The following is a 21,413-nucleotide window of genomic DNA, read 5'->3' on the forward strand; positions in this document are numbered from 1 at the left end:
TGATTAGACCACTTTCTGGTATCCACATCCACACGGGCCCTCACGACTGCGGTGGAGATAGGGGTGGCCTCCCTATCGAACAACGCACCGGTAACGGTCACTCTCACTCTACCACCTCAATCTTTACCCTCTAGGGTGTGGCGTGTCCGGGATCCGCTCCTACACCGGGCAGACGTAGTTAAGCGCATACAAAATTCTATCACTGAATACCTCTCACATAACGCCAATGCAGATAGCACCCTTGCAACACAATGGGCAGCGCTGAAAGGGGTAGTGAGGGGGGAGTTCATTGCTATTTTGGCAGCAGACAGCGCCAAACGCAAGCATAAACGGGAAGAATTGACACAGCAGACTAGGGAACTAGAGAGGATACACTAGAGGACAGGTGCCCCACGGGTATGGCGACAACTTAAGGCTGCGCGCCGCCAACTTGCAGCACTGGACCAAGATAGAGCAGAATTCACTGCGCTCCGACTAAAACATTCCTATTACACCAGGGGGGATAGATGCGGACGCCTACTGGGGGTTCGTTAAATCCAAAGAGTGGATGGTTAATGTGTGACGGAGGATAAGGAGATAGCAGCAGTGTTCCGTGACTTTTATGCCACCCTTTACACTGGGGCCCCTACTGGCTGGCGCAGATGGGGCTGCCTTCCTAGACTCGGTTACCCTGCCGGTGCTCACCCAGGTCCAAGCAGATCACCTTGATATGGCCATACACACGGAAGAGGTCATTGCGGCCATCTCCCGTCTCAAGCTAGCTAAAGCCCTAGGATCGGATGGCTTTTCTGCCATTTTTTATAAGACATTTTGTGCCACTCTGGCCCCTTTGCTCACCAGGCTGTTTACTTCATTCGCTGACCCGGGGGCCATCCCAAGTCACCTCCTGGAGGCCTCTATAATGGTCATTCCTAAACCAGGGAAAGTTAAATGTGGAGCGTATCCCCCAATCTCTCTCCTCAACATAGACCTCAAACTATACACTGGCATTCACGCGGCGCGCTTAAGCCCGCTCCTGCCGGGCCTTATAGACCCGGACCAGGCGGGGTTCATCACTGAGCGCCAGCCGTCCAACAACACCAAAAGGGTCCTCTATCTGATCGAGAAGGCCACCCGCATCGGAGTGTATATGATGCTTACCATTGACGCTGAGAAAGCGTTTGACCGTGTTCACTGGCCCTACCTGGAACAAGTTCTGGAGCGCACGGGGATGGGAGAACGCTTCCGCACATATATACTCAATTGTTAAAGGTGTCCCACAGCGGCGGTACGGGTAAACGGACATACGTCTTCTCGCTTCCCCATTGAAAGAGGTACGAGACAGGGATGCCCCCTGTTACCCCTACTCTTTGCCCTCTATATGGAACCGTTAGCTATGCGGCTGCGACAGAATCCCGCCGTCACCGGTATTAAGTTTGGTGGATACGTCCACACAATCTGTTTGTACGCGGACGACGTACTGATATTGCTCACCAACCCCAGAACGGCACTACCAGCATGTCTACTGGACCTGGACGCATTCGCTCAGGCAGCAGGTTTCAAGGTGAATTCGGACAAGTCCGTGGCCCTTGACCTCTCCCTGTTGAAATTCACCCGGGAATATCTGCAGAATCTGCTTCCTATCCAATGGGCGACGGACTCGACCCCGTATCTGGGGATCCAGCTGGCCCCGCGCTCCCCGGGATAGTTTCCACCAATTATGCAATCCTGAGCAGGAAGATCCGTAGAGAGCTTGGCAGATGGAAGCATTGCCCTATCTCCTGGCTTGGCAAAATAGCAGCAGTTAAAATGACCATCTTACCCCAGATCCTTTATCTTTTTTGCACCATCCCTCTATGGCCGCCCACGGGTTGGATAAGACAGACACAAGCAGAGCTGGCACAATTCATTTGGAACGGTAGGAAGCCACGAATGCGACGGGTATTGTCAACACTTGCTCCGGAGGGAGGTGGACTAGGGATTCCAGATCTTCACCTCCATTTCCAAGCAGCTCAGTTGAGGTATCTAGTGGAGTGGAGCCGATGGGAATCTGAGAAACACTGGTTGTTTCAAGAGCAGGCGATGGCTGCGCCAACCCTTCAGGAAATTTCCTTCATGTTCAAGGCCCATAGGCACCCTAACCTGTACGCTTCATATGTCACTCGGGTACCCCTTGAGATATGGGATGCTACTAATCTAAAACACGAACTTACATCCTATCCATCGCCATTGACCCCACTACTGAACAACCCGGAGTTCAATGCCGGCATGGATAAGGGAGCCTTTGCACAATGGGGGCCTGCTGGGTGCCGAGTACTGCACCATGTGTACGGAGCTGATGGGGTCATTTCTTTTCCCCAGTTGAAAAAGATATATGGGCTTCCGAAGACTGACCGACTCCGATATCTGCAAGTTAGACATTGGGCGCTCCAACCTCAGGTCCGCTCTACAGCGAATAGACTCCTCACCCCTTACGAGCGGTGGTTACTCACGCGCACATCGGACAAGAAACTCATCTCTGATTTGTATAAGACGCTACAGACACGACTCACATACACATACTATCCCAGTAAGGCACGGTGGGAGAAGGAGCTAGGCAGGGTCCTTAGCCAGAAGGAATGGGACAACATATACTATAGGGCCTGGCACTCCGCATACCATATGGGGCTTACCGAGACTCTTACGAAGGTAGCCATATATTGGTACTACAACCCAAAATGCCTGCATGCAATGGACAAAAGAAAGGAAGCAACATGTTGGCGGGGTTGTGGCCAAATAGGTACCTTAGTTCATTTGTTGTGGGGGTGTGAGCATGTCCAGGGCTACTGGACTCGGGTCTTGGATGAGGTGGATAAACATTCCGAGATTGAGATCCTGCGTTTTCCAGCATACGTTCTGCTCGGCCTTCCCAACCCCCTAATGTACCCACTGCGGTCTCGTAGAGGCAGACAGATAGCCATCGCGTTGTGGTCGGCGACACAAAACATACTTATACATTGGCGTACCCCTAGCGCTCACTGGCTGGCTACATCGTTTATGGCACGTCCTTGGGATGGAGAAACTGACACTCACGTCGGCAGGGGAGGGATCTAAATACAATGAACTGTGGCAACCCTTTTTATCACTAGTAGCCATGGAATTTAGAGAGATCACTTGCCCCAGATACCTTAGGCTTTTGCGCCTCACCGGGTCACATGGAACGTCTTGAAGGGTGGAGGGAGTTACAGAGGAGTTTGGCCACCTTAGGTAGCGGACATGGAACGCCAAGGGGGGGAGGGGGAATGGGTTAGGGGTGGGAAGGGGCATTTATGGGAATGGTTTTGGTTGGACTCCATTAACTACGGTTGTGACACAGTTGGCTGGGACTACTACAAGGCGTGCTTTCGCTTTGGAATTGCTAAACATGGTTGCATATGTTAAAGCCTTACTGATTAGTAACTGAATGCATGTCATCATATTTCTGTGTTGCAATGAAAACTACAATAAAGAAATTTAAACTTAAATTCTATAGAGGGTGGACTAAAAGCCACTGAAGTTCAACATTATAATTAACAGAAGTAACTATAACTCTTACCCATGCCATGTTCTGCTTATGATCGCACATATTAAATCAGTCGAGACAAGTTCAATGACATCATTGTGAACATAACTTATCACATCTGAAATTACATAATTGATGACAACACTGTGCATGGTGTGGGAGTGAGTTACAGTTACTTGAGTTGGCATTAACTGGTGAAGTTTAAGCGATTTTCTTTTAGTTTAAGAAGTTAACATTTTAACTGATAATTTTACTATAATTTCACTTTAACCTTTTCTGAGATTTAACCTACATTTACAATACAAAGGGGGTGTCATTTTAAGTAAGGCAGTCCTACAGGGTTCTGGCTTTGTAAAAGGGTCAGAACACCATTTTATAAAAGATAGACTTATAGTCTTCATCAGGGGATCAGTGAAACACATATATAAAGCAGACCTATTTACTTTGTGAAAATAAATCACCACATTAATTTATCAATTACAATAATCCATTGTATTGCTTATTAATATACACAGCAATGTTCAAATATAATAACTGCCAAAACATATTTAAAATAACGCATTTTTATCTAAACAGCCATAAACATGTATTTAAGTCTTTATTTAACACTCTTCAGGCCACAAAATGCAGCAATAGGACCACCCACAAGGGGTCCCCGCACTGTGGCTAAAAAGCAATCACCTGCAGCTTGGAGTGCTTTAGAAATTATGGCAGGCTCCCCTGGGTCATGTGTTCAATGACCCAGGAAACATAGTGTTTTTTAAACATTCAAGGGAACTGCTGTACCACTTGCAGCCACCCACAACACATAGATATCAATGGATGGTAGTGCCCCTGCCCCTCCTTGGGTGCCACAAGAACTTAAATAATAAACAATAAAAACATATAGGGCATTATGGGGAGCTCCAACAGGAGTGCAGTGAATGTCCAATGAGCTGCCTCTTAGCTTCCTAGGATATAGCAGCAAGGTCATGGCTATTTTTGATTATTTTTTTTATATTGTGAGTGCCTCTGTCTCACAGCTTTTAAAAAAAAAATCCAAATGGCAGCACAATGAGCCCACTGGGGTTGCAGACAATTTTGCAGCATCATGCCACAATGACTTTTGTGTTTGGGTGCTGCGGTCCCACACGCTGGACCCACAGTGTTTTAATACTTTTTTCATTTCAGTGGAACCCTGGAGAGCCCTTTCCCACTCTGATGAGGCGGTTATCCACCTACTAGCACACTCAGTGTTTGAGCAGGAACTAGCTCCTTTCTTTTTCCTGCCTGCTTCATGTGGGCAGGGTGCACCGGTGTGCACCCCGGGGCAAGTACTACCATGTGGGGCTTGTGTAATGGCTCCTTCCCCTACACTTTACTCTGAGGTCCCAGGGACAGGGTGGCCGGTTACCCACCTACTAGCACACTCAGTGTTTGAGCAGGAACTAGCTCCTTTCTTTTTCCTGGCTGCTTCATGTGGGCAGGGTGCACCGGTGTGCACCCCGGTGCAAGTACTACCATGTGGGGCTTGTGTAATGGCTCCTTCCCCTACACTTTATCCTGAGGTCCCAGGGACAGGGTGGCAGGACCTTTTACATCCTGGGCTCCCACCGGGAAGATGGAGGCCCCTGTGGCCTTTTTTAACATCCTAGAGCGAGCCTTACGCATGCCCCTAATCAATCATAAATGCAAATTATTAAAAATCAGCCAACCCCCTTTGGCCCACTTCAAGTGGATTATAACTGAAAATAGTAGGGCAACCCCCTTTTTTATTTATTTTATTTTTACTGGTGTATCGTGGTACTATCACAGTTCCACAAAGAGCTTTAGTTTTTTCCCCCATGGGGCATCCGTCTGGGACCACCCCATAAGGTCTAGGAAGTCAGGGTATCCCTACTCTTCTCTCCTATATGTTTATTCTTTTTTTTTCAGTCTATGACACAGTGATTGAATTTGCGAGTCCTAAAATGGCTGCCAAACATCTTTGTCGATGTTGACGGCAGGCAATCATTATCTTTTGATCTGCCGGTCCTGCAGTAGTACAGCGCAGCTAGGTATCTCTTTTTAGCATTCATTTCCCAAAAACTACAGAACAGATTTACACCAAAACTCAAAAGCACAACTTCTGGGTAAAGAACTAGCTTTCTGCCAAATGTATTGTAATTCTGGTCACCAGTTTTTGCTTTAGTGCAGTTCAAATTTCCTATAAGAAATTGCATGGTGAAAACATGTTTTGGGACTCCCTCTTTTACTTGGCCCCTCTTGACAGATCACCACAAAACTTCCCAGGAAGCAGCTGAGGTGGATGAATCTCTTTTTTGGTTACTTTGGTGAAGATTCATCAAATGGTGGCAAAGTTATTAGCGAAAAAATGAGCACTCTTGCGATGGAAAATCAGTACTAACTATAAACCGTAAGCTGCCACTGTGTAATATATTAATAAATGTGTGTGTGTATATATATATATATATATATATATATATATGTACTATGTATATTTCTCATTAGTACCACTGGTAATGAGAACAAGGTAATGGAACTGAATTTAAGTGTCTATAAATTAACATATATTTTCGTAACATTATCCCATCTCTCTGCCCCTCCACCCATGCTCCTTATTTTCGTTCTTTAACAAGCAGCTTGGCCTTCCTCATCCTGATTCTTATTTTTCTCTACGTCTGAGCTGCCAATGACTTCAGCTCAAATTCTATGTTTCTTTAGTCATCCTTTCACACTTCTTCAGAGAAGTCTGGTTTTTCATCTTTCCTCTTTGCGGATGTTCGACTCTGAAGTTTCTAGCTTCCAGAAAAGAGTCAATCCTATTGCTTCATCCTTTGATACCCTACCTGCCTGCAATCAAAACTCTGCTCTCTTTGCTTTCCTCTCGCTACTCTGAGCCCTCCAAATATATCCCATTTCTCTTTCTGTCTACACTACTGGTACCAGAATATCGTCTGGTACTAGTCCTACAGATATATCATTCTCAAACTATTGTTTACAGAAATATCAACACTTTGGAGATAACAATAGAACATCTACCCCCAATGCTACAATATTTTTGTAACAATATTTAGCGCACAGTGTTTCGGTTGGACGATATTTGTTAATGCTATTCTGAGATAAAACATTACTGGAATGATTCAACTACTGTCAATTCTCTCTCTTTCTTGATTTGCAATTTTGGGCTCCACATCTCACCATATCGCTGCACAGAAACTGTACTTGTTTCGATCACAAATTATCTTGCTTTATCTTGCCATGTTAAAATGTCCACACAGCTAATGCTCCTTCATTCCTTCAACAAATCTTCAATTTTCTGTAAGCCTTCTCTTTAAAATTCCTTTCTTGTCTCATATCTCACTTCACATTACCTGACTTCCCTAGCTCCAATCCCCTTTCTGTCTTCAGGCCCAAATGCCTGCACCATTGTAGCTTCATGATCTTTTCCTATGTAGTGTCCAAATACTGTAAACCTCTTCTAACACTTGTCTGTCCTACCCAACCCTCTCCAATTTTAGTGATTCCCATAAAACTTTACTTTCAAACCTATCGATTATCTGAATGTTTCCACTGCCTGAGAGACTTTTGACCCTCATCGCTTCTCAAACTATTCTTACTTGATATGTGTCCTCTTATACTGTGAATGAAATAAATAAACCCAGTCATGATTTGGAGGATGTTGAGGCAGAGAAGCCAAATGTTAATTTGAATACATTTGCATTATTTTAGCAGGGTTCTGAAATAAAGTATAAAACATTCTGTGAAATATTTCCATTATGTTTTTCAATGGTTGGCAAGTACAACTCAAATCAAGTAATCAATCACCACACAGCTCTATGAATGACTACATGTTTGTAGTGCTTGGCATTGACTAGATAATCTAGGACTTCCCTTGCCATTAAGCAGATGTATGATAAGCAAAGAAAAAATCAATAAATATACTATATCTCTCCAGGAGGTTTGGAGTAAATGTTAAGTATAAAACATAGCTTAACATATGCATGCTTTATCCAATTGTACTTTCTTATTAACCCTCAGGGCCATTTCACTGTAATTATCAAAAGAGGGTCTGTACTGCAATCTGTCAAATCATTATACTTGGAGCTTATCAAAGGTTTGCAGTTCTCAGCCCTAATATCCTAACATTCTGCAGTCCATCTTTTGCCCAACTCTGCAGGTTTGCCATCGTACACCCCTCACCTCACTATTACAGCACGAATCACACGCAAAGCCATGTGTACTGCTCAGTAGGACTATCTTTGGAAAAGTGCCTACATTTTGAGAAGTCTGTATTGTATAGATTATACATTTTTCTGCGCCCTATGAAAAAATGATCACAGAGGTGCTCTGGCCTTATGATTTCTAACCCATTCTAAGTATGGGCCACATCAAACTACCTGAATCTTAGGAGGATAATAAAGGCATGGCGTTTTTCCCTGCTTCCTGTATTAAGCTTTTCTGTGTCTTTTTACTCTCTTCCTCCTCTGGCAGTGAGCACCAAGTACTCCATTTGGGTGCATGTGGACTGGTCAAATGAGACAAATCAATAGAAAATAAATAACGGATGATCATGTCTTACAGTGGACACAAAGTAACCTTTGAAATATAATTGCTCCACCTTCTAGCAAAGTTTTATTGACCATAGGAAACACATAAACACACTGACTTTTAATATAAGGTTTATTCTTTTGCGTAAGAACATACCTTCAAATATGAGGCTTCCACCACAGATGTGTTCTTCATTATTATGACTTTGCTGTACCGCTATGCCATGCTTGGGCTTTCGTCCTGAGAGCAATGGCTGCATAGCCAGGAGTATCATCAGATCCATTTCTTCCTTTCTACAAGTTGGGTCATCCTGACTCTAAGAAAAACACAAACAGTTCACAGCAATAATAATGTGTGATGGCCTTAACCAACAATTTATAATATATGAGAGCCTGCAATCCCTGTATAACAACCTAAATCTATTTTGCTCATGAGAGGCAATTTATGAGGTCTGTAGTCACCTGTAATAATGAGTTGATCTAACTGCTCAGCTGTGATAACTTATTACATTTGACATCTTAATGGCTACTGCCAGAAAGGCAGGAGACAAAGCATACCACGATTTAACAGCAAATAAGGAAAACTGGCTTTTTCATCTTCTCTATTTTTCTAGATTAACAGTATTAAGTAGTAATTAGATATTAATTATAACTTTTAGTTTTACACACCTGAGCAAAATATAAGAAAGGTGGAATGTGCCTCCATGTTTCTACACATTCTGAGTTAAGAGTGTTTTTTTTGTAATTGATTTGCATTTAACAGATTCTAAAAACATTGTGGCAAAAAATATCTTATTCATCATGTCTGCATACATCCTATCTTTTTCGTATAAAAAGCAACAGATCAAGCATTTAAGTGGTTTGTGAGAAGGTTGATGGTGTGACCATGTATTATATGGAGCGAAGTACATCAGAGCTCCATGACATTTTAAAGGAACTCAGACTTCAGCTTTATTTCTCTATATGGTCACTGAGCTCCTTGGTAACTTGCACAATCCTTATATTGTAACTCAGGGTGTACTTTTCCCCATATATAATGCAAACAGCTCCACACCAATAGTTCCATTATTTATTTATACTTACCTGGACAAACGAAATCACAGATGGAATAACTGCATCAAACGCATCCCAATGCTCATGGCTGAAAGCCAGTTTTGTAAACTTCACAGCAGCTTTTGCAGAAACACCATCCTTTCCTAAAAATATTCCAACAAATCATACATTTGCGTATTAGGTACCAGTATATGACAAAGCCACATAGATTTCTTAATAAGGACAGTAGAAAAATGTAACCTTGACAATTTCACAATGTTTACATTGTTTAAATATCAATTCCTTTCAGGAATTAATTTTTAATGAGAAACTCGCCAGTAGGTATATATAGTTAGGACCTAGTTACCATAGGAAATTCCAAACATTCTATTGGGAATAACTTTGGCGCCGATTGAGGGTTCTGCCTGTAATTTTCCTTAAATTTGCCTCGCTCCTTCCCTGAAAGTTTCGGGGGGATTCGTCAAGCGGGGGCCGAGAAAAAAGGGGGGTCCCAAAACGTGTTTTCCCCATGTTAATTTCCATAGGGACATTCTGACAAGGCTACAGCTCGAACGGCTGAACGAAATTATACCAGATTTGGCAAAATGGTAGGGACTGGTATGCAGCAGTGGCTTTTGTATGTTTGGTGTAAATCCCTCCAGTAGTTCTTGAGAAAATTGAATTTGAAATTTTTCAAATGGCATTTTCTATGGGACCTTTAGACACGGCTACAGCCCGAACGGCTGAACGGAATTACACCAAACTTGGCAAAATGGTAGGGACAGGTATGCAGTAGTGCCTTTTCTATATTTGGTGAAAATCCCTCCAGTAGTTGTTGAGAAAATGAATTTGAGCAAATTATATATCTATATGCGCTCAACATTCTATTGGAAATAACTTTGGCGCCAATTGAGGAATCTGTGTTTAATTTTCCAGAATTTTGGCCAGCTCCGCTCCGCTCCTTCCCTGAAAGTTTCGGGGGGATTCGTCAAGCAGGGGCCGAAAGGGGGGTCCCAAAACGTGTTTTCCCCATGTTAATTTCCATAGGGACCTTCAGACACGGCTACAGCCCGAACGGCTGAATGGAATTACACCAAACTTGGCAAAATGGTAGGGCCTGTTATGCAGATGTGCCTTTGCTATGGTTGGTGAAAATCCCTCCAGTAGTTCTTGAGAAAACTGAATTTGAAATTTTTCAAATGGCATTTTCTATGGGACCTTTAGACAAGGCTACAGCCCGAACGGCTGAACGGAATTACACCAAACTTGGCAAAATGGTAGCGACAGGTATGCAGTAGTGCCATTGAATTTGATCAAATTATATATTCACTTAAAAAAACATAGGTTTCAGGACTTTTATAGTTAGGAATTAGCATTTAAAAAACCTTGCAAATTCACTTAAAAAACCATAGGTTTCAGGCCTTATATAGTTAGGAATTAGCATTTAAAAAAACCATTGAAATGGCTCCTATATAGTTAGTTGTACTAACTATATTTCGCGCACCCGCAATCCACTGATGATGATGTCACATATGACATCATTCATGACATGGTCAGTGACATCACTGATGACATCACTGATGACATTGATGGAGCAAGAATTCGCACGTAAAGCGGCTTGCTTGTACTCATGAACCTCGAATAACTATAATGAACTAAATCAACATGTTTGTCTTACTAATTTCCCTTTTATTCTGACATTTTGGGTATCCGAGTGATGCTTGCCTATGTGTTTATTAACCTTAACAAAGCTTGCCTCTAAAAATGGCCGCTGCTTGGCGGGATTTTCTTCTGCGCATGTGTCGGTTACAATCACGTGACGTGACGTACTCGCAGTTCTGGTGGGAACTTTTCGCACTTGCGCACTTGACTTAAGATGGCCGCTTTGTGTTCTCACATGCCAAAGCTTGACTTGCCGCTTTCTGCTTTCTGTTCGTATCGCATTAATAATAATGCTATAGTTAATATAAAATAAGGGGAGTCATATAGGGATTCCTGGTATACAGTGTAATCATTTATTTTCTATGTTCTAAATTGTTTTCGCTTACTCTACATGTATTGAAAATCCGTGAGCATGCGGGATGAAAATACTCCATATTGAACAGCCTTTCTGCGCATGACAGTCTTCTTCCAGTGGCATTCAAACCCTGCCAAGCCAAGGTCCCAGCCAAGATGTGCCTGGGAAGAGGCACCTTCGCCTAGCAGAAAAAGCTGAACTGTTCTAAATGTATCATAATTCATAGATGCACTATTGTAACGTTAAGATTTATGTCATGGGAACCCCAAATTCAATAGGCGGTCCCAGAGTATGCTAATTAAGTCTTGTAGAAGTGAAATGTGGTTAGTGTGTTGACCTGGCCTACTTGTGGACCAATCAAAATTGGGGATTCTTACACTTGCAACATTTGGGGGGTGGTACACTGACCCAAAACAGTATAACTAGCCTAGGTTTAGCTAGAGAAATTGTCCGACTTGTCTGAATAGCTGACCTGTCACTGACCCAACGCACTCAATAGGTGACTGATACAGACTGCTGCGGAGCACTCTGTCCGTAATTTCCAGAGACCCAAAGCGGGGTTTTGAACCTTAAGTGCTGGCGGAGCACTTTGCTGGGGAATTCGATAACCCAATCGGGGTTCTGACTGATAGCTGCAGAGAGGGTGGAGCGCAGGCGTTGCTTCCGAACTGTGGGTGCTGGTCTTACGTTGGTGGTCCTGTCCTGATCCTAACTTGGTTTCCCTGTCCTGTCCTGGGGTGTCCGTTCTGCACCTGCTGGCCTACTGGCGACTGTCCTTCCTTGGGGTTTCTCCTGTCCTTAACTGACCCGTGGCCAGGGTTGGTCTTCACACCATACTAGGTAAATATAGTGCTGAAAGTCTACTCTTCATCTTGCATATTTTCCTTTCTTTGCTTTAATAAAGTCATACTCTTGCATATTTGAATTTCCATGCTTTTTCGCACTACTAAATGAAAAGGTCATACATTATTGTTGTTATTCTAGCATGTTCCATTTCTTACCCATCCTTTATGTACATTCCTGTTTTCAGTTCATGATATATAGATGTTCCTTTTCTTTTCCCTCCTTTAGCAAATTATAATAAATCTGCATTGAAATAGTAGCGGTTATGTGCCACTTCTACCCTTCCAAATGGTCACATGTTATCTTTCGAGTCTCCATAGACTGATAAAATTCTTGTACTATGTCCACTTTTGAAGGATATATATATATTCTAGTATGTTCCTTATTTTCCCCGTCCTTTAGCTGCTCCATGCCTAGTCTAAACCTGAAAATTCTTATTAGCCTGTTCCCTGTTCTTACCTTCCTTTAGACTAAATGGTTGGTCTCATATACTTCCTTTATGGATACGTGCTCTTTGTAATCTTGGTTATTGATTGCTTTCTTACTGTAAATCTTATGCTTTCGGAATCTGATGAAGTTTAGATAAAGGTTTTAAAACTTCCCGTGTCTCTGGTTATTATCTGAGTGCAAATATAGACAAAGTATGTTTGGTATCTGCCTTTCATTTTACAGCTAGCTCCCTGATCCATTGTGGTCATAGGTACCCGTAACGGTGGATTGGTAAGTCGGGTACACTGGAAATAAAGTAGGTAGGAACAAGGATTACTGGTAGTGGAGTGCAAGGTCGCCCGATTTATGAATATGGTAAATTGAAAATTATATGGGCCCGATACGTGTATGGTAAAATTTATAGTCGGGAGACCTGCGCGCTCTATCAGTAATTTTCTGGTAGCAGAGGATGGATGGTTAGGGACTAGTTAAAGGTAGGTAGAACTAGTTAAGATAGGTAGGTAGGTTATTTGCTGCTAATTGTGAAAATATTGCTGCTAAACGTTCGAACGAATTTATAAATGTTTTATTGCATTGAAAATTATGAAATGTTTTAAATTGTTTTTCTTGCTGTTATATTGACAAATGTACTAATATTACTCGTTAGTGACTGTTATATGTTTGTCTGGAATCCCCGGGGAAATTGAATAACGGGTGGTGAGGAGAATCCACGCCATAGAGAGGTCACTTGCTAGAGGAAAATTTGTGCAGGTTAGGTAGAACTGGAAGCACTAATTAGGGTTTTCTGAATGTATGATTGAATAAATGGTAGCAAAGAGTTCGCTGGCAAAACTTCTATTGTGATATAACCTAGTAAGGGTCACACGGAAGGAGTAGCAGGTCCGTCTAAGCTTGATTGATAGCAAAGGAGTTCACTAGTGAAATGTTTGGCTTAGTATATATCCCGCAGTGGATGAGTCGAAGGAGTAGCAGGTTCACTAATGCTTGTGTGAAGCGTAGGCAGAAGGGATCTACTCGTAGTATTTGAAAAGTAAATAGAAGAGGTTTACTTGCAGTAAAACAAATCTTTCCTTTCTAGACACTCGAGTACAGTGGCGAATGTTTTTATGTTGTAAATTAAATAAAGCACTTGCACTTTAAGAAAGAAATCAAGTTTCCGTTACCTTATAAAGGAGGGAGTCAGTTGCGGAGCTGCTCTGACGTCACTCTGTGCAGCGCTGGGATTGGGAGACAGCGGGTGTGTAGCGGAGCTGGTATTGTAAAGGAGGGGTGAGCGCAGAAGCGTGAGAACTTGTCTCACGAAAAGACCGCGCACCCATTGGTCAGACAATTCTGCAACCCCCGTGTTGATTGGTTGTTGAAAAATAAAAGACGCATTTGGATTGGAAGTGATTTTGTAAACAGAGTCGCTTGCGGAAAAGTATATGTGGCATTCATATACTCCAGAAACTAGACCAGATCCGAGGTATTTTGGGTTTGGAAAAGATAAGTGGAAAGGTCGTAAAAGTGTCATGTACGGAGAAAAAAGGAAAATGACCTTAGTAAGCAAAGTAAAGAATTATTTCAAAAGGGACAAGCCTATCAAAACTAGAGAAGGAGTTGTCATCCCACCTCCTAATACTCCCGCATCATTCATGATGTTTGATAAAGGGTACCACTCTTGTGTGTGGTTGGAAAACTGGGTGGAATACACAAAGAATGACGGAATTTTGGCATTTCCGTTAGATGGTACATTTAATAGCAGGATTCTATTCAATTTGGGAACCCGAATGAATGATTTGCATCCCAGACCCAGATTGACACAGTACGAGGCCTTAGAAGAATGGGAAATAGAGGCTTTTGAGAGGGACAAGCCCCGAATGGATAAAGGGTTAACTAAATGGTATCCAAAATTGAAACAAGAAACCCGAGAGAAAAAAATGAAACAATGGAGACAGAATATGATAGTGGAGGGACTACACCCTGTAATAGCCCTAGAAGCGCCCCTGGGAGAGAAAAGGACTGAGAAAACCAAACATTTGATGACCAGTGGGGATTCAGATGATGATTATTTGGAGGAAATATTAATGAAGAATCCACCTCCTTATAATGAAGGTTCAAGGCCTTTAAGTGCTAGGGACACCTGTCTGAGACCACCTTATAGTGAGGAGTCAAGGTACCTAAGTGAGAGAGACTCCTGTCTAAGACCTCCTTATGAGGAAGAGAGAAGGCCCTTAAGCACAGGAAATCCGTTTCTGAAACCTAATTATGGTGAAGGACCGAGTATGAAACATCCTACTGCCCCGAACTATACCCCAACTTTGACTCCGCAGGTATTACACGAAAACTCCATGGAAAGGGTACTGCAGGAAAGGGAGCGAGAGGCCCTAGCCAAACAGAGAACAGAATTAATCCAGAAAATCTCCCAGCTAAATACAAGTCCTGAAGCCCTGACCATTCCAGTAACTATTGGACCAGTCGTTCCCTTGTATGGGGATAAACAGGGGAGTCCAAAGACTCCGGTTATTACCCCAGCTGTAGTGCAGCCGAGAAAAGAACCCTTAATTGTAGATGATCAGGCGAGTGAATGTGAATCGGAGATTTCCTTAATGGATTTACCGATCAGAGAGCTAAGAAAAGGTTCGCAGAGAAGAAACACTCCTTTCACTTCAGGAGAAATTCAAATGGAATCAACTTCAGATACTAAAAATGTCACAGTAGTGAATCCTGAAGAGATTGAGAGATGGAGTCGAGAATTAGAGAAACAAACTCCTCAGTCAAAACCACTAGATATTCACAAATTAAGAATAGAATTGGAAGAACTGATGGCTGGAAATGTGGGGTTAGACAGACTGAATACCTTTACAGAGGAGGAGTTGCTGTTTATCTGCAAGAGTATCACCCGTAATACTAGGGTGTTCCATGAGAAATTAGTGGACACCGCGGCCAGTATGGGAATAGATATTAGCAAATCAAAAGTTTTGCAGAAACCATATCGAGCAGAATTTTCTGATAAAGATTTGGAAAACATGAATGTGTCAGGGAGAAAGGTGCAGATCAGAGAATTGCTAAACCTATTACAAAAGTGGGGAGACTTAGAAAAATGGAAATCCAGGTGGGTCAAGAAAAAAGAAGATAATAGGTCAAAACAGATGGCTTCCGAGTATGTCTTGAAAGAAGCAGACAAAGCAGAAAAATGATATCCTATGCGGGAAGTGCCAGGTGGAAAGTATGTGCATGTTCCATGGTCCCGACAAGATATTGTGTCCTTTACCAATGATTTCCCAAAATTACGAGAGAAACCTGTAGATTGGTACAGACCGGTAGAAAGGTTTGTGAAGGTACAAAAATGCCTGTGGAAAGATCTGGATGGGTTTTTCGATATCGTAGTTCCTGTAGATTTGTGGACAGAATGTAAAATTGCGATTAGTTGGCCTAGTGAGGAATTCCCGAGGGACCCTATTACAGGAGCTCCTTCCGATGAGGTAATGAAAAAATACCATCAAGTAATGTTACATCTGAAAGGGAAGGTGCCTGCAAAAGAAACTGATTGGACCAGAATAGATAGAACTACCCAGGATAGAGATGAAACTGTGCATTCTTATTATGAACGATTGTTACAGGTGTTCAAAACGTACAGTGGCCTAGATAACATTGAGATGAAGGACATGACCCATTTCATTTACAGGTTTGTAACAGGTTTAAGACCTGAAATTTGCCAATGGATCAAAGGCAATAAAATCTGTTGGCAGTCTAAGAAAATTGATGAGGTTTTAAGGTATGCCAAATACTGTGAAGATGAGATGGCTGACAAACGAAAGGCCTTAAAGGAAAAAGTCATGTGGGCACAAGTAAAATTAGCAGAACAACAAGAAAAACAGTTGAGTAACATGAATAGTAATACCCAAAATCAAGGTTCTGGGGGTGGAGGAAAACCCAGAATAAAAATGAGCAGAGAAGAAGCCAAAAAGAAATTCCCCTGTCACGGATGTGGCCAGATAGGTCACTGGAGAGACGAGTGTCCATATACACAGAATGGTAATATTCAAATTAATGATTTAAATCCACAGACGCAGAATGAGAAACCACAAAAGACCCAGCAACAGGTAAAGCAGAATCAGTTGCCTCGTGCACCTAGGCAGAATTATAAAGGCAAAGCACAGCAGAGAAAAGACACTGAAGTGTGGGAAGGAAGGGAGGATAGAAATGCAGCTGTTTCACAATTCCTGTTAAACAACATAATTCTCTGTGATGATACCTACTGACGGTCCCTGAGGGGGGAGGACGAGGAGTGCGTACTTGGCACCTCCTTGCCGGTGGACCAGACAGGGCCATACATTGAAGGAAACGTTGAAGGAAATGAAGTCACCTTTCTGTTGGACACTGGTGCCACTCGTTCTACTGTGAGAACAGCAGACGTTCCAAACCTACCCCTCTCGGGAGAAGCAATCCAGGTAGTTGGTGTTTCTAATCAGCTAATTAGTACTCCAGTCACAAAACCCATGGAAATTAAGATTGGAAATTTTAAAGAAATGCATAGATTTGTCGTTTGCGACTCCAGTCCTGTAAACCTGTTAGGGAGGGATTTGTTGTGCAAAATGAATTGCACCATCTTTTGCACACCAAATGGCGTTGAAATTCAGACCCCAGATGAAGATGGAATTTACAAACTAATGTTAGCAAGATCTGATTCAGAAATTAAAAAGCTGACCATAGCAGATTTACCTGAAGAACTCCAAGAAACAGTAAAACCAGAAGTATGGGATTTTACTGGAAAAGATGTAGGATTAATGGCAAAGGTAGACCCGATTAAAATAACCATAAAGGAGAATGCAGTGTACCCAAACATTAAACAGTACAAAATGAGTGCAGAAGTAAAAGCAGGAGTTGCCATTGAAATTAAAAGATTGTTAGAAGCCAAAATCATACAAGAAGTGATGAGCAGTCCATGCAATTCACCCATAATCGGAATCAAGAAACCTAGCAGTAAGTACAGGGTAGTACAGGATCTGAGAAGGGTTAACAAAATTGTGGTTCCCTGTTGTCCTGTCGTGCCAAACCCTGCAGTGATTTTATACCAAATTCCATGGAATGCTGGATGGTTTACCGTCATTGACTTATGTCATGCATTCTTTTCAATCCCATTGCATCCAGACAGCAAATTTCTATTCTCATTTGAATTCGACAGTCACGTGTTCGTCTGGAATCGCGTCCCTCAGGGGTATACAGAAAGCCCCTCAATCTTTAATCAGATTCTCAAAAAGCGCCTTGAGACCCTAATTTTGCCGGGAAAATCAGTTCTGGTGCAGTACATAGACGACTTCTTGGTGGCGTCTAGGAGCCGAAAAGACTGCGTGACTGACACCATTGCCTTACTGAACCATTTAGGTGAGGGAGGGCATAAAGTGTCCCCAGAAAAGCTGCAATTCTGTGCTACATCAGTGAAGTATCTGGGGCACCAGATAGAAAGAGGTATCAAGAAAGTCACCTCAGAAAGAATCAGGATAATTCGAAACATGGAATTGCCAAACACTCAGAAGGAAATCAGAATGTTCCTTGGAGTTGTAGGTTACTGCAGGCAATGGATTGTGGGATTTGCAGTCCTAGCAAAACCATTGATAAAAATGACCAGGAAAGAAGCAAGTGACCCAGTGGAGTGGGATGACGAAAGTATGTCAGCTTTTATCAAATTACGAGATTGTCTCTGTACAGCTCCTGCCTTAGGAATGCCTGATTATTCAAAGGATTTTGCACTGTTTTGTGACACACGGGACAATTGTGCACTTTCAGCCCTGACCCAAATTCATGGTATGACTCTACGTCCAGTGGCATACTTTTCTTCCACATTGGACCCAGTAGCAGCTGGATTACCTGGGTGTTTGAAAGCTGTAGCTGCAACCTGCATGAGTCTTGAACAGAGTGAGTCCATTGTGATGGGACATCCAGTAACTGTGTATGTTCCGCATTCTGTTGTGATTTTACTGACAAGAACGAAGACCCAGTATCTCACACCTAGTCGGCTGACTAAGTACGAGAGAATCCTTGTAGGTGCAGGAAATGTAACCATCGAAAGATGTAACATTTTGAATCCTGCAACCTTACTACCTAGCTCATTCGCAGAAGAAGTGAGGGAAGAATTTGCACATGATTGCATTGACTTAACTGAATTCAGTACAAAACCACGCCCAGACATTAAAGAGCACCCTTTGAACCATGGAGATTGTGAGCTGTTTGTAGACGGCTCATGCATGAGACACGAGGACTGTGGCTTAAGTGCTGCTTACTCGGTGTGCACTCTGGATCGTCCAGTGCAAGCATCTTATTTGTATGGAGTTAAGTCTGCACAAATAGCCGAATTAATTGCATTGACAAAAGCTTGTAAATTTGGGAGAAATTTGAGAATAACCGTGTATACTGACAGCCAGTACGGTTATGGGGTTGTGCATGACTTTGGCCAATTGTGGCTACAGAGGGAGTTCCTGACTTCTTCAGGTACCCCTATCCGAAATGGAAAATATGTGCAGGATTTACTGGAAGCAATTCAGTTACCAAACGAATTGGCTGTGGTCAGTGTGCTGCTCACAAATCTGGCAATGACGATGTGACAGCCGGTAATTGTTATGCTGACCAGTTAGCCAAACATTGTGCAAAATACAAAATCTCAATCAATATAAGGGTTGGGGGAACTGGAAGCAGCTGCCAACTTTTGATGCTAGAGGGAGTGAATACATGGGAAGAGGTGAGAGACTTACAGGAAGCAGCATAGCCACAGGAGAAACAGAGATGGAGAAACTTTGGGTGCCGCCGGAGAGATGAAGATGGTGTCATTGTTTACCTTGATGGGTTGCCTGTGTTGCCAGACTGTATGCTTGCTCCTATGGCTAGGCTGATACATGGACATACACATGTGGGCAGAGATGCGATGATTCGCATGTTCCGCCGAACATGGTTCAATTCGAATTTCAGAAGAGTAGCAGAGGCACTCTGCCAGAGGTGTTTGACTTGCCAGCAATTTAACCCTGGGAAAAAGACCATAGTGTTACCAGGGAAAATTGGAAAGGCAGAAGGCCCCTTCATTAGACTGCAACTTGACTTCATTCAATTGCCTCTTTGTCGAGGAATGAGATACCTGCTTGTCATTGTCTGCCTGTTTTCAAAATGGGTAGAAGCTTTCCCAAAACACGTAGAAATGACAGTATCACAGTAGCAAAACTATTACTTAGAGAGCTTATACCTCGTTACGGTTTCCCGGTCTTAATTGAATCTGATAGAGGAAGTCATTTCCAGAACGAAATAATAAAACAAATCTGTGAAGCATTCAAAATCACGCAACATCTGCACTGTGCATATCGTCCAAAGGCTTCTGGAGTGGTAGAACAGATAAATGGCACAATCAAGTCAAGATTGGGAAAGATGTGTGAAAGCATCGTTTGGTGTGGAGCGTGGAGCATCGTTTGGTGTGGAGCGTGGAGTCAGGCAGGGGTGTGTCCTGGTCCCCTTCCTATTCTCATTGTATACCAACGGCCTAGAGGAAGAGATGTTGAGGGGGGCCCAGGATCTACCACGGGTAAAAAAGCGCCTGATTCCCGCTCTGCTCTATGCAGACGATGCCGTCATTCTGGCCCGCACTCCGTGCGAACTACAGAAGTATCTGAATAGGTACACAGACTACATGAGTGAGCTGGACCTACATGTAAACGTTAAAAAAACGTTCGTCATGGTAGCAGGCAGCGGGAAAAAACGAGTAAAGAGTATTTACCTCAAAAATCAAAAACTTGAGGCAACTGCCCAGTACCCGTATCTAGGTATTATGATTGATAAAAAGCTGAACTGGAGGCCTGCAGTAGAGGCAAGGTGTCATCTTTTTAAAAGAGCTATAGTGGCCCTGATGAGCTTCTCTCAGAGATTGGGGAGGAGGGCACCAGTGGAGCTATTAAACATTTATAGTGCAATGTGTCAGGCGATTGCACTATATGGGGCGGGTGTCTGGGGCCACGTAGATGTTAGCCCCCTCCACGTGGCAGAAAATTCCTTTATTAGATTTCTCCTAGCAACACCGAGATGCACTTCTATCTATGCATCCCATTTGGAACTTGGTATCCCCTATTTAAAGGATCTCATAAAGATCCAGCCACTATTACTTTGGCGGCGCATTTGGACCTCCGATAAAAACTCACTGACACAGACAATTGTAGCAGATTCAATGGCTCTTGATCAAACCATAAAATTAACATGGCTTCGGTACATTAGAAATTTCCTCAAAGACCTTGGCATTGAGAAGTATTACCTCCAACCCGAAGGCATTATTGATCTACCAAAGAGAGCGTTGAAACAATTGGCTCTGAGCCACTTAGAGTCCTTGAGGCTGACTTCTGAGTCCACAAAACCCTGGGTCCTTCACGCCAATATGATCCAGGCTACATACCTTATCCAGCCTTATCTAACATTACAGATTAGTACGTATGATAGGATGTTACTGACAAGATTCAGGCTAGACCTTTTCTTTAGATTAGTAGCTTTCTTGGACGGAAATAGGTGGGATTCAACTCTTCCCGTCTGCCCCTGTGACGAGGAATCAAAACAGACCAACTTACATACAATATTGTTTTGCAAATTCCACCTTCCGCATCGGAAAATATGGCTACTTCCTCTATTGAGGCATTGGGGACTTAGACAATGTCGTCCTGCAATGCTTCGTCTCCAAGTGCTAGAATCTGAATCCTTTTGTTTCCATGTCCTGAACTTCTTAAAATGCGTTATGAAGCACAGGAAAAATCTGTAAAACGTATGCTGGATGTGGTTCTAGATGATGCAATGAAACAATACGATTTTTTATTCTAAATATATTAATTTGACTTTGCTTGAATTTTAATCTGTAACATGTTTACTTTTTACTCTTGTATAATATCAAAGTGTATTATCAAAATGTTGCTTTTATGGTTTTCCAATGTGTAAAGCAGAATAAAGAAATGTATATATATAAGTCAAGATTGGGAAAGATGTGTGAATACACTCAACTGGAATGGCCAGATGCTCTGCCTCT

At 42.7% G+C, this 21,413-nt stretch overlaps 1 protein-coding gene across 5 annotated transcripts in view; it reads right to left on the reverse strand.

Annotated features, from left to right (window-relative positions):
* The window catches only part of CFAP54 (cilia and flagella associated protein 54), a 2,603,731-nt gene that overhangs the window by 2,243,573 nt on the left and 338,745 nt on the right, over window positions 1–21,413 (reverse strand). For all 5 annotated transcript variants that reach the window (XR_013608312.1, XR_013608313.1, XM_078677994.1 and 2 more), the window contains exons 11-12: window positions 9,133–9,245; window positions 8,207–8,366 (exon numbers count right to left, since the gene is read on the reverse strand). Coding sequence is in view for 3 of the 5 variants with exons in the window: in XM_078677994.1 (XP_078534120.1) it covers window positions 8,207–8,366; window positions 9,133–9,245 (273 nt within the window). In the remaining 2 variants the exon portion in view is untranslated. The remainder of the gene's footprint in view (window positions 1–8,206; window positions 8,367–9,132; window positions 9,246–21,413) is intronic.

Source organism: Lissotriton helveticus, chromosome 1_1, assembly GCF_964261635.1.
Source record: "Lissotriton helveticus chromosome 1_1, aLisHel1.1, whole genome shotgun sequence".
In the NCBI taxonomy this organism is placed as follows: Eukaryota; Metazoa; Chordata; class Amphibia; order Caudata; family Salamandridae; genus Lissotriton; species Lissotriton helveticus.